Below are 12,660 nucleotides of genomic sequence, written 5' to 3' on the forward strand. Positions count from 1 at the left end.
ATTCTTTCTTGGAGGACAGATTGATTCTTAATTTGGTGGTAATTTGGAAATGATACAGTATTAACACAGTGGTTTGTTTTTTTTTAATTTTTTAGGTTCCCCTCTTGTAGTGTCTTTAATTGGTGCACTTTTACGAGATTTTCCCAACCGCTGGGAGTACTACCTCAGGCAACTTCAGAATAAGCAATTTAAGAGGATAAGAAAATCTTCATCTTATGATTATGAGGCTCTAGATGAAGCCATGTCTATAAGTGTTGAAATGCTCAGAGAAGATATCAAAGATTATTACACAGATCTTTCCATCGTTCAGAAAGATGTTAAGGTGCCTACAAAGGTAATAGACGGATCAACAATCTTTGTCATCCCCTTATTTGTGGCATGTAAGCTTTGGCTTAGTACTGAGGATATTGTTACAGAGGATATTAGCAAGATAAAACCTGTATGTCTGAGGAGGTACGGTAGAGGATGTAGAAATCCCACTACTCTTAGTTTCCTTCAAGGACTTGGTGTTGAACTCAGGTGAGTTACCTGTTTCTCAGTGATTTTCATGAACCTGGAGAAATATTTGACTTCTTCTGAACTTTCTCTTTTTTATCTTGATGAATATTTGAACTTCTTATCAAATGGAGATATTATTCAGGGCTTTAAATACATGATTTTTTTTGTGTGTTAATCTCTTATCTGCAATCCTGGTTCACTGTACATTGTGGCACATTAAATGCTTAAAATGATTCCTAGGTGTTATGTATCCTCTGGGACTTGGAAACAGAAGAAGTTGAAGACATATTACAGGAATTTGTTAATAAGTCTCTCTTGTTCTGTGACCGGAATGGAAAATCATTTCTTTATTATTTACATGATCTGCAAGTGGATTTCCTTACTGAAAAGAATCGCAGCCAGCTTCAGGTACTTGCATCTCTGTACATGCCTTTTTTTTAACTTTTATTTTGAAATGATTTTATACTTATAGAAAAGTCTTATAGAATTTTAGTGTAGGAAATAGTATAGTTTCTATGTGTATACCTTTACCTAGCTTCCCTCAATGTTAACATCTTACATAACTGTAATAGAGTTATCAAAGCCAAAACATTAACATTGACTAAGTACTGGGACTCACTTTCCCTGGAGAAGGGAATGGCAACCTACTCCAGTGTTCTTGCCTGGGAAATACCACAGACAGAGGAGCCTGGCGGGCTACAGTCATGGGGTTGCACAGAATCGGACATGACTGAGCGACTAACAAGGACAAGAAAAGAACTGTTAGCTGATACTTTATTTGAATTTCCCAGCTTTCCCATTAATGTCCTTTGTGTAGATCAGATTCACTTGTTTCTCATATTACATATTGTCCATTCCTTAGTTTACTTAAATTTAGGACAGTGCCTCAGCTTGCTTTCTTCTGTGGTCCCTTTGGAAGAGTACTCACCAGGCATTTTGTACAGTGTTCCTTGGTTTGGGTTTGTCTCTTGCTTTCTCTTGACTAGAGCAAGGTTGTGTATTTTTGGCAGTAACACTACAGAGGTGCTGTGTGTCCTTCTCGGGGCATCACACCCAGGGTGTTGATAATGGCTTCCCAGTGATAGCAGCACTGGTTACCTGGTTAAAGTTTCTCCACTGTAAAGTTACTGTTTTTTCCTTTTGTAATTAATGTGTATCTTGTGGGGAGATTCTCTGTACCTTTTCTTTAATGTATAATTTTATTTATTTTGGTCTTTGTTTCTTTGCATGGGCTTTCTCTAGAGTTGCAGCAAGTGGGAGCCACTCTTCGTTGCTGTGCATGGGCCTCATTATGGTGGCTTCTCTTGTTGTGGAGTATGGGCTCTAGGTATGCGGCTTTCAGCAGTTGCAGCACGTGGGCTTGGTAGTTACAGCTTTCGACTCTGGAGCCGAGGGCTCAGTACTTGTGGCACATGGGCTTAGTTGCTCAGTGGCATGTGGAGTCTTCACAGACCAGGGATCTAACCCATGTCCTCCGCATTGGCAGGTGGATTCCCACCCACTGTGCCACCAGGGAAGTCCTGTACGCTCTTAAATAGCTTTGGAAGGTGGAGTTTCTGTGATGCCTGGGTTATGAAATTGCTTCTGTCTTCTGAAATGTTTCATTTGGGTTTCAGGATCTACACAAGAAGATGGTCACTCAGTTCCAGAGACATCACCGGCTGCATTCTCTTTCACCAGATCAGGAGGACTGCATGTATTGGTACAATTTTTTGGCCTATCACATGGCCAGTGCTAATATGCACAAAGTAAGATGACTCATTAAGAAACATTATTTTCTTCGTTCTGACTTTTATTTTGTCTTGAGAATTTTCTTTTATTGGTAAAAATAGGGTTATATTCTATGCAAATAATTTAGTTTTTGTTAACTGTTTTTACCTGCAGGTACCTTAGTAACTGCAGTAAGTGAACCCCCTAAAAATTAACTCTCTTCATACCAGTAACTATCTTTGTGGGTGATATGGATTTGTTTTTAAGTTTTGAGAAGAAATGGAGGCTGGGAAAGTATATTCATTCAGTAAATGTTTATGGAGTGCCTGTTGTGTACTGGTATTGTTCTTCATTATGAACAACATACCATGGGCACAAAGTCCCTGCTCTCATTGAACTTATATGCTGGGGAGATACTGATACAGGACAGATAGATTTCTACTATGTCAAGGGAGAGTAGGTGCTCAGAAGAAGGAAAAAGCCTTCTACGTGGAGAAAGGAAGTGATGATTTTGGTGTTGGGATCATTGTGATTTGCTGAGAATTTGATGTGTATCAGAAAGAGGAGTCAAAGATAACTTAAACTTGTGCAGGAAAGATTGGAGTTGCGGTGAACTGAGATGGGAATAGCTGTGGGTCAGACAAGTATTATTCCAAGGACGATGGGACGGTTAGGAACTCATTTGGAATATATCAAGTCTGCTGTGCATATTAAGATATCTGACAGAAAGTATTGAGCATATAGTTGGGTATACCAACCTGAACCTCTGGGGAAGGCTGCACAAAATTTGGGATAAAATTTGGGAATCATCAGCACATAGATGCTATTTGAAGTCCTTTCAAAATGTTAACATTTTAGAAAACGTATGTACTTTGAATAAGTTTTCTATGCTAAGGTATATCGTCTCTTGATTATGAATATGGTGTATTGTAGCCTACTTTTTTCCACCTCGCAAAATCGTTTGTTTAGTAATCAACATTGAAATGATGGTATTCCAATAAATATTTATCTATGCTCTAATTTACTTAGCCAAACTGTAGTTGTTGAACATTTAGGTTTTCAGTTTCCCCCCCCCTTATGATGATATAATGAAATTCTTGTTTGTCTTCATACCTGTATTATTTCCTTTGGAAATGCCCTGAAGTGAAATTACTGGGTCAATGCACCTTTTAAAAACATTTGACATGTATGATAGTGTGATAGGATTCAGTTCCTTTCATTTTTTAACCTTTTTTCCCCTTGATTTTTAAAAATAGTGGCTTACTTTCTTTGGAAAACTGAAGAAAAAACTAAATGAAGATCATAGCCCTTGCTAATGCTTTTGTCTGTAGATTTCTAGGTCATTTTGCTGCTCAGATACACCTGTTGTTTAAAACCAGAATGGGATCTTGATAGGAATATAGTCTTATATTTTGTTTTTTCTAGTTAATTGTATTTTATGGTTTTTTTTTTTGTCAGTTTATATAGACTGATATAATTTTCTTTCGAGCTAACATTTTTTATATACTTAAAAATTATTTATTTGGCTGTGCTGGGTCTTACTTGTGGCATGTGGGAGGATTTAGTTCTCCAATCAAAGAGTGAAATGGGGCCCTCTGCATTGGAAAGGCAGAGTCTTAACCACTGGACCACCAGGAAAGTCCCAATAATTTTTTAAACATAATTTTTTAAAGCTGTATACTGTTTAATTGTATAGCTACATTATGTTTGGTCAGTTGCTTCAGGGATGGTTAGATTACTTAAGCACACGTGACTGGCTTATTTTCTTAGGACACCTTTGTAAGTATAATGTTGGGTTGATGATGTATACAGCTTGAATTTTAATGTAGATTGCCAGACTGTCCTCTAGAAGAGTGCTCTGATTTACATCACTGCCAGCAGTGTACAAGAGTGACCATTTCCTCTGATTCTAGCTAATATTCTTATCATTCCTTTTAATCTTTTAAAAATCTGATAATAATGAAACGTAAATGTTTGTTGTTTCCCTTTGATTATTGGTGAGATTCATGACCATTTGTATTTTTTATTTTGTGAGTTGGCTCTCATCCATTGCCTTTACCTATTTTTCTGTTGGAGTGTTTGTCTTTGTCTTGTTATAATTTTTATAAGAAAAGATACTAAGTTCTCATCTACCATACATTTGTAAATAAATTCTTTTCCTGTTTTATCTTTTGTCTTAAATTTTATTTATATTGGTAATGTATTGAAGATTTGAGCTTATATGTAGTTAAATGCATCACTGTTTTTCTTTCTGATATTTTGTTTTGGTGTCATGTGTATGAAAATTTCCTTCACCCCAGGGTTACAAAAATAGTAAATATCTGTACCTTCTGGTGGTTTTTGAAGTTTCTGTTTTATATTTAAGTCTTAATAGTCCAACTGAAATTTGAGTTAAGCTGTGAGGTTCATTTTCTGTTTCTTTGGAATTATTAATGATATGTTCCTTCTTGTCCTTAAATTCTAGGTATCTGCTAAGTTTCTCTCAGTAGTGTTAGGGTAATGATGGTAGATTTAAAATGCTTTGTTTTCTTGAATAGAGCTCCTGATCTTACTTTTTTTGTTTTTAAAGGAACTGTGTGCTTTAATGTTTTCCCTGGATTGGATTAAAGCAAAAACGGAACTTGTAGGCCCTGCTCATCTGATTCATGAATTTGTGGAATACAGGCATATATTGGATGAAAAGGTATATATTAATATTAAAAATAAGTCCTTAAAGGACATACATTTAATTCTAGATTTAATATTGGGGATGAGCAAAATAGAAGAGGTGAAGAGCAATAATTTCCTCACTTTAATCTTGATTAGTCTCATTATTTTATCTACTTTCCTACTGGGAATGTGGATAGGATTGAGATTTGAAAGCTGGGAAATAAAGTGTTCAGTGATTTATTTTTTTTTTTTAGGAAAAAGAATGTGTTAGAGCAGTACTTTGATAATGAGACTTTTTTTACCCTGTGTTTAAAAGTCTGAAGAGGATCACTGTGTATTTGTTACCTAATGGTTGGCTATTTAATTTTAGCTCATATAGAGAATATTTAAGCCTTTAAAGTGACAAGATCACAGAAACAGAAAAATGTCTGATCTTGGCTCTGGTTATGTTTCTAAGCAATTCGATTTTGTTCATAGGATGGTACAGACTGTGAGAATTTCCAGGAGTTTTTATCTTTAAATGGACATCTTCTTGGACGACAGCCATTTCCTAATATTGTGCAACTGGGCCTCTGTGAACTGGAAACTTCAGAGGTTTATCGGCAAGCTAAGCTGCAGGCCAAGCAGGAGGTCGATAACGGAATGCTTTACCTGGAGTGGGTGTAAGTAGGTTAGGAGAGAAACCAGAGGGAGCAGAGCGCTGACTGTGTCATTATTTCTCAGGTAGCGAATACATTCACTCCAGGAAGATTTAACTACTTTGGAAAGGGCTCAAACTTTTAATAAGCATTCTTACTTATTGAAAAGTTCTAGAAAAGTAACCATATGTTTTCAAAGAGTCCATTGAAATAGATGCTTGCCTATAAGTTGACTTTTGACAAGTCATCTTAAATATTGCTATAAATGCTTTACTTAAAAATACATTGTAGTAGTGAAGAGCATAGTTTTTGAATCTACAAACCTAGGTTTGTGACTCAGTTCTCGAACCTAAGAGTTTTGTGATTTTTGAACAAGTTAACAGGTTACTTTCCTTTCTCATACATCAAGTAGTGATAACAAAGCTTTAAAATAAGTTCTGTGTTTGTGACAGTTTAAATGAGATATTGGATATAAAGTGATGAGTACTTTGCCTGGCATAAAGCCCTTATTGGGCTTCCCTGTTAGCTCAACTGGTAAAGAATCCATCTGCAAGCAGGAGACCCAGGGTTGATCGCTGGGTCAGGAAGATCCCCTGGAGAAGGGAATGGGTACCCACACCAGTATTCTTGCTTGGAAAACTCCATGGACAGAGGAGCCTGGCGGGCTCTGGCTCTAGGTTGCCTGGGCTTGATTCCTAGCTCGTGTAGTTTTTTAGTTGTGTATTATTAGAAGAGAGTTAACTCAGCTTCTCTTGCCTAGTGGTACTATTTCATAGCATTATTGTGAGGATTAAATGAATGTGTGTGTATATGTAAACATGAATTTGTAGGTTGCTTAGAACAGTACTTAGATCTTAGAAGGTGCTCCATGAATATTAGTAGTTGTTGTTAAGAATAAGTAGCATTTACTATTTTGCCTGGCTTATATAGTTGGTATAATATATACAGCTGAATTTGTGTCTTAGTGACTAAAATAGAATTGTAGTACTTGGTCTCATAATCAGATCGGCATAGATTTAGTTCTTGTTCTCTTTTGAATTGTTGAGTTTGTTATTATTTTTTCTTTTTTTTCTCATTTCATCACTTGTATTTCAACCCTTTGATGCTTAGTCATTTATAGCTGTATCATTGTTTTTTCTTTTTTTCTGGCTCTGTGGCTTGTGAGATCCCAGTTCCCTGACCAAGGGTGGAATCCGTGTCCCCTACAGAGGAAGCATGGAGTCCCACCCACTGGACTGCCAGGGAATGCCCTTTATAGCTGTATTTTTTTTTATTAATAAATTGATTATTTTTGGTTGTGCTGGGTCTTCGTTGCTGCATGCTTTTTCTCTAGTTGCAGTGTACGGGCTTCTCATTGTGGTGCTCCTTGTTGCAGAGCACGGGCTCTGGGTGCACAGGCTTCAGTTGTTGCGGCTCTGGGGCTCTAGAGCTTAGACTCAGTAATTGTGTTGCACAGGCTTAGTTGCTCCACAGCATGTGGGAGCAGGGTCAGGTGTAGAGCTCACGTCTCCTGTATTGGCAGGTGGGTTCTTTACTGCTGAGCCACTGGGTAAGCCTTAACTGGGTTTGACCAGGTCATGTTCAAAGCAGCTTTATTTTTCAGTACTAGAAAGCTGCTCTGTTCTTTCTGTAGAAAGTTTAGGTGTATATAAACTTAACTGAGTTTCACCTTTCAAAGAAATCACTTATTCATAGATTCATTTGTTCTTTATTACTTTTTGGCTATATGTGCATCATTGTGACTGGCAGTTTCCAAATTTTGAGAAATTGAGTAGATAGATAGTGGAAAGTAGTTTCTTAATCTTATTCTCTGAACTTTGCTGGTAACTTACCTGTTTATCCTCTGGATTCTCATCACTCTAGTTTTTGTAGCTTGTTTTTTTTATCACTTCTAGTGCAGTTTAATACTTCCTAGGCAAGATTTAAGTCTGATTTACCTTTGTGTTCCCTTTTTTCCTTTGGTCTATTTTGTGTGTGACACTTGCTTAGAATAGGTATCGTTACTTACATTTACATATGAGGAAAAGGAAACTTACTAGCTTACGTTATTTGTGTACTTTCACACATCCAATAAGTAGTAGAATTAGGGTGGCCTTTTAGGTTTATCTGACTCCTAACCTTTGACTCTTAAGGTGATACCATTTAACATACTTACTCATAGTGACTGGGGTGTATATGTGTGTGTAATTCAGACACTTCTAATACTTTCCCCATTTTAAGTATGTGCATTACATTCCTTTATCCTTTAGCCCTGTAAAGTAATATAATATATATAGTAGTGGAATAGTATTCAGTAGGTTAAGATACAAAGAAAATTACTTTTTTCCCCTCTATATTGGAATAATTAGAGAAGAGCAGTTTTAAAGTGCATATCATAATGGTGGGTGTAATGTCATATTTTAGTTAGGGAATGAGCTTCATTTTGGTATAACTCTTTCCTTTTAAAAAAAGATAGGTTTTTGAGGTTTTTCCTTTCATGTTTTCTCTGCACATGTTGTTATTAAAGTATCAGAGGAAGATAAAAAATGACGTCTATTTGATTAACTGGATATTTATAATACATGATAGGTTGCTTGATACGGGGTAACTTTTATCTTGAGATGCTGCTTGCTGTTATGCTTTTTTACTTCAGGTGATCTCCACTGTCATTTACATGTTGGTAATGTAAGAGTTTTTTATTTTTTGGAGCATAACTGTGTTAAAAGAGTTTATTATGGAAAGAAAATGATTACTTACATTCATTTGGTTTCTGTTCATTTTCTCCTTATATTTAGAAACAAAAAAAACATGAAGAACCTCTCCCGCTTGGTTGTCCGCCCCCATACAGATGCTGTTTACCATGCTTGCTTTTCTGAAGATGGTCAAAGAATAGCTTCTTGTGGAGCTGATAAAACTTTACAGGTAAACCTCTCTTTTGAGAAAAATTGAGTCATGTACCTAATACTGGGTGTATTTTTTCTTTTTCTTTTTTGGCCATGCCACATGACTTGTGGGATCTTAGTTCCCCAACCAAGAATTGAACCTGGGCCCTGGCAGTGAAAGTGCCAAGTCCTAACCATTAGACTGCCAGGGAATTCCTATGTGCATATTAGAGTATATTTCAATTCTGAAACTCAAGAAAATTATACATTAGGAGTAGAGGAACATTGAGATCTCTTGAACATCTTATGAAAGATATCTCTATAGATTTAAAAGATATGGTGATGTGTTTTCATAATTTTAAACTTGCCAAGTGTTGTAGAAGTGCCTTTTACCTTAGCATTCAGTTACTGTCACCCATGTGCCAGCTAAGGGTAATGAGGAAATGATCACTGTTAAAGGACAGAAGGATGTCATAGTGCAGTGAACAGGGCTCTGATTAAAACATGCTGATTAAATCAAATACCTGTTTTGTCACAGGCTTGGGAAAATTTCTGACTGTAAATAGGAATTGGACTAGACTATTTCCTAAGATGCTTGAAGGTGCTTTCTTTAATTTCTCATTTGTTTTCAGACAGCATGATTGAGTGTTTTTCTTTAAATTGGTATTGAACCTTTTGATTTTGAAGGAAACAAAAATTAGTTTTAAAACACTTAAATTTAAGATTACAAAGGACTTCCCTGGTGGTCTAGTGGCTGAGACTCCACGTTCCCAGCTCAGGGGGCCCAGGTTCAATCCCTGTTTGGGGAACTAGATCCCATGTGCTGCAACTAAGAGTTCACGTGCTACAACTAAAAAAGATCCCACGTGCCGCAAGTAAGACCTGATGTAGCCAAATAAATAAATAGTATTTTTTAAAAAATTAAGATTGCAAGGCTATGATTGTAAGCCTTACTTCTATATGTGTACTTAATTACCACTTGTATTGATTTGGCTTTTGAGCCACAGAAAGCATATTGAATAATTTGTTTTCTGTTGATTGTTAAGAATTTGCTAAGCTGTTTTCAAGAACTGAAGCTGTCCTGTCAGTTCTTTTTATTGATGTTATAAACATTTAACAAGGGACAATTTTCTTTTTTATGTTAAGGCATATGAATTCTGACAAATTTTGATTTTTTTGGATTGATATTGCCAAGGTTCACTTCTCTTGCAAAATAATAGTGATTAAGATCTTTTAAACAAATATTTTTTATTGAATGATGACCCATGGGTAAGCAGTTATAGTAAAAAGATCTTATTGTTGTGTGTATAGGTATTCAAAGCTGAAACAGGAGAGAAACTTCTAGAAATCAAGGCTCATGATGATGAAGTGCTTTGCTGTGCATTCTCTGCAGATGACAGATTTATAGCAACCTGCTCAGTGGATAAGAAAGTGAAGGTATGGAACTATTTTCTTCTTGAGTTGTAACCACCATAAAATTCATTTTCTTTTTCTGTTACTGAGGGACTAGAATAAGTTGGGTTAAAGGACTCTTGCCTGTTTATCGACTAACTTGAGGCCAACCAGTTTTTATCCATTATAAATTAATGCTGTCTAAAATTTTTTATTTATAAGCACTAGCAAAAATGCCTAGGTTGATCAGCCCATGATATTTATCAGGCAGCTGGGAAAAACAATTTCAAATTAATGAATTTGCCTGCCATTTATTGATAAGTCTGTGAGTTAAATATCAATTGAAATCTCCAAGTGTATTGTGATCGGAAGTGTTGTTGCAGAAAATTATTGTCTGAGATTGATTCCTGTTGTAAAATATATAATCTTTGAAATGCAACCCAGATTTTTTATCTTTTTGAACTGTCTTGTATTCAGTGCAAAACTAGATGAATAAACATACTAACAATCAGGTTACTAGTCTACAAAGTAAATAGAGAAAAGAAAACCCATTGATTTTTACCTTTAATTATTTTTTTGTCTCTTACTCCTAAATTTGGCTTTAAGCCAGAGCATTTATGTGGAATTTAAGAGAACCTGAAGTCTAGAGAAATGTTTTATTTGACAAATGGAGGGAAATCGTCATTGTAGGCTTTTTTCCAAAAGGGGTGTGGAGTGCTGAATCTGGATAGGTGGGGTGGGCCTTAGTGGACCTGGGAATATGAAAGTGACTTGAAAGTTTTCCTGAAGTTTGCACCTACTTGAAGAGGACCTTGGAGTGTCCAGGAAAAATCTACTTCTTGATAGATTGGACCCTATGTGGCTTTACAACCAACCAGTTAGTTTACTTTGTAGCCTCTATTCTGAGTCAGACTTGGAGTTGGCCATTCTGTGCTGTTCCAGAGTCAGAGCTATGTGGCTCAAGTTTCTGTTTGTAAGAAATTTAAAGCAAGAGGCTGAAATACTTATTGAAGAATTTTGAAATAAACTCTTTGGACTTCTGGGGAGTGCTTTGAGAGGATAAAACAAAATGCTGTGGAACGGACATTAGTACCTCTAACAGTCCAAAGCCCAGTAAAGAATCACTAGGTAATTTATTTCTTTTGTTTCTTCAATGGAGCAGATTACTTTCATAGTAACCATGAAGACGACTTCTTGAGAACTTAACACTGCGTGAGGCTTTATACTATACACTTACTCATATTACGTTATCCTTTTCTCACTACATCTTGCTAAGTGTTGATCCCATTTTACAGATGAGGAAACAAGTTCAGAGATGAAGTCACTTGCCCAGGCTCATATTAACTAATACCTAGTGGAACCATGATTGGAGAAGGAAATGGCAACCCACTCCAGTGTTCTTGCCTGGAGACTCCCAGGGACAGAGGAGCCTGGTGGGCTGCTGTCTCTGGGGTCGCACAGAGTCAGACACGACTGAAGCGACTTAGCAGTAGTAGCAGCAGTGGAACCATGATTGAAAGCTGGGTTTCCCTAGCTTTTATTTTTTTTCCCCACTTACACATCTGCCTTTACTTATTTATTAGTACCTTGAAGTCAGCAGAACACTTGTCAAGTTCTTTGTCATTCGACACCATGAATTGTGGAAGACAGGTGCAAGTATTCCCATTTTTCAGAGTGGGGAGCGGAGATGCAGGTAAATTAAGGACTTGACTAGGTATACCCAACTTAAAAATGGTAGAGCTGGGCCTTGGACTGGCTGTGATTAATTTTTCTGATCTGAAGTCCATTATCCCATCCCCTTTATAACACTTTTCTGCCTGCTATCATTCATTTGAACTTGTGAAATCTTGCCCTTGAAAAATTTAATGTTTTGCGTTACTTGCAGGTAATTAAAAAAAAAAATTCTAGCAAAATGCTGACATTTTAGGGAAGGGGGAGGTATTCATTAGCATCATGTCTGACTGGGAAAACCTGGCAGACAGGATGGATAACATCTGCAAAACAGCTCACATTTGCTTTGCTTCTCTATATTCCCTTTGAAAATAAGGTACTTGTAAACTTTATTCTCTCTATTCTCTTCAGATTTGGAATTCAATGACTGGGGAACTAGTGCGTATCTATGATGAGCACTCAGAGCAAGTCAATTGCTGCCACTTCACCAACAACAGTAATCACCTTCTCTTAGCCACTGGTTCAAATGACTACTTCCTTAAAGTAAGTGTGAATGAGAATCATGTAGATAAATTTGATAGATAGAACATCTCCTTTGATTTTTTTTTCATATGTTGTGTTAATCAAAGATCTTTTGGTTATAGGGATAGAAACTTTCATATTATCTTAAGCAACAACAGCAAAAAGAATGTTACTGGCTCTTGAAACTGGAAAGTATGGAAGGAGCCTGTCTTCAGGCATAGCTGATTCCAGATGCCTGAACTCCATTCTCAGGCCCTCAAACTCCTCCTGCATCTCTGGATCCCATTTCCCTTTGTGTTGACAGGTGTATTCCATCTGTACGGTGGGAAATATGGGTATCCTTGGCTCGGGTGTGCATGGTTACTGCAGCTCATAATCACAGGCTCAGGGCCCGTGGCTTTCCCATAGAGAAAACTGTTGTACGGTATATCCTTGTAGCTTATTTTACACGCGATAGTTTGTACCTCTTAGTCCCCTGCCACTATCTTCCCCTCCCTTCCTTCTCCCCACTGGTAACCACTAGCTTGTTCTCTGTATCTGTTTCTTTTTTGTTAATTCACTAGTTTGTTGTATTTTTTAGATTCCACATATAAGTGATATCATACAGTATTTGTCTTTCTCTGACTTAATTAAAATTAGTGCTTTTCAAGATGGAAAATTGTTTGGGATAGATATACAACAGATATCTGTGAATAACTTTTGACGTTTCCTTTTAACAT

The 12,660-nt window shown here is 36.7% G+C and overlaps 1 protein-coding gene across 3 annotated transcripts in view; it reads left to right on the forward strand.

The window, feature by feature from the left end:
• APAF1 (apoptotic peptidase activating factor 1) overlaps positions 1–12,660 on the forward strand; it is an 84,014-nt gene that overhangs the window by 21,225 nt on the left and 50,129 nt on the right. For all 3 annotated transcript variants that reach the window (XM_043440163.1, XM_043440161.1, XM_043440162.1), the window contains exons 8-15: positions 96–334; positions 739–906; positions 2,115–2,246; positions 4,778–4,891; positions 5,335–5,519; positions 8,270–8,396; positions 9,668–9,793; positions 11,831–11,962. In XM_043440163.1, the coding sequence (XP_043296098.1) occupies positions 96–334; positions 739–906; positions 2,115–2,246; positions 4,778–4,891; positions 5,335–5,519; positions 8,270–8,396; positions 9,668–9,793; positions 11,831–11,962 (1,223 nt within the window). The remainder of the gene's footprint in view (positions 1–95; positions 335–738; positions 907–2,114; positions 2,247–4,777; positions 4,892–5,334; positions 5,520–8,269; positions 8,397–9,667; positions 9,794–11,830; positions 11,963–12,660) is intronic.

Source organism: Cervus canadensis, chromosome 21 (genome assembly GCF_019320065.1).
Source record: "Cervus canadensis isolate Bull #8, Minnesota chromosome 21, ASM1932006v1, whole genome shotgun sequence".
Taxonomy (NCBI): domain Eukaryota; kingdom Metazoa; phylum Chordata; class Mammalia; order Artiodactyla; family Cervidae; genus Cervus; species Cervus canadensis.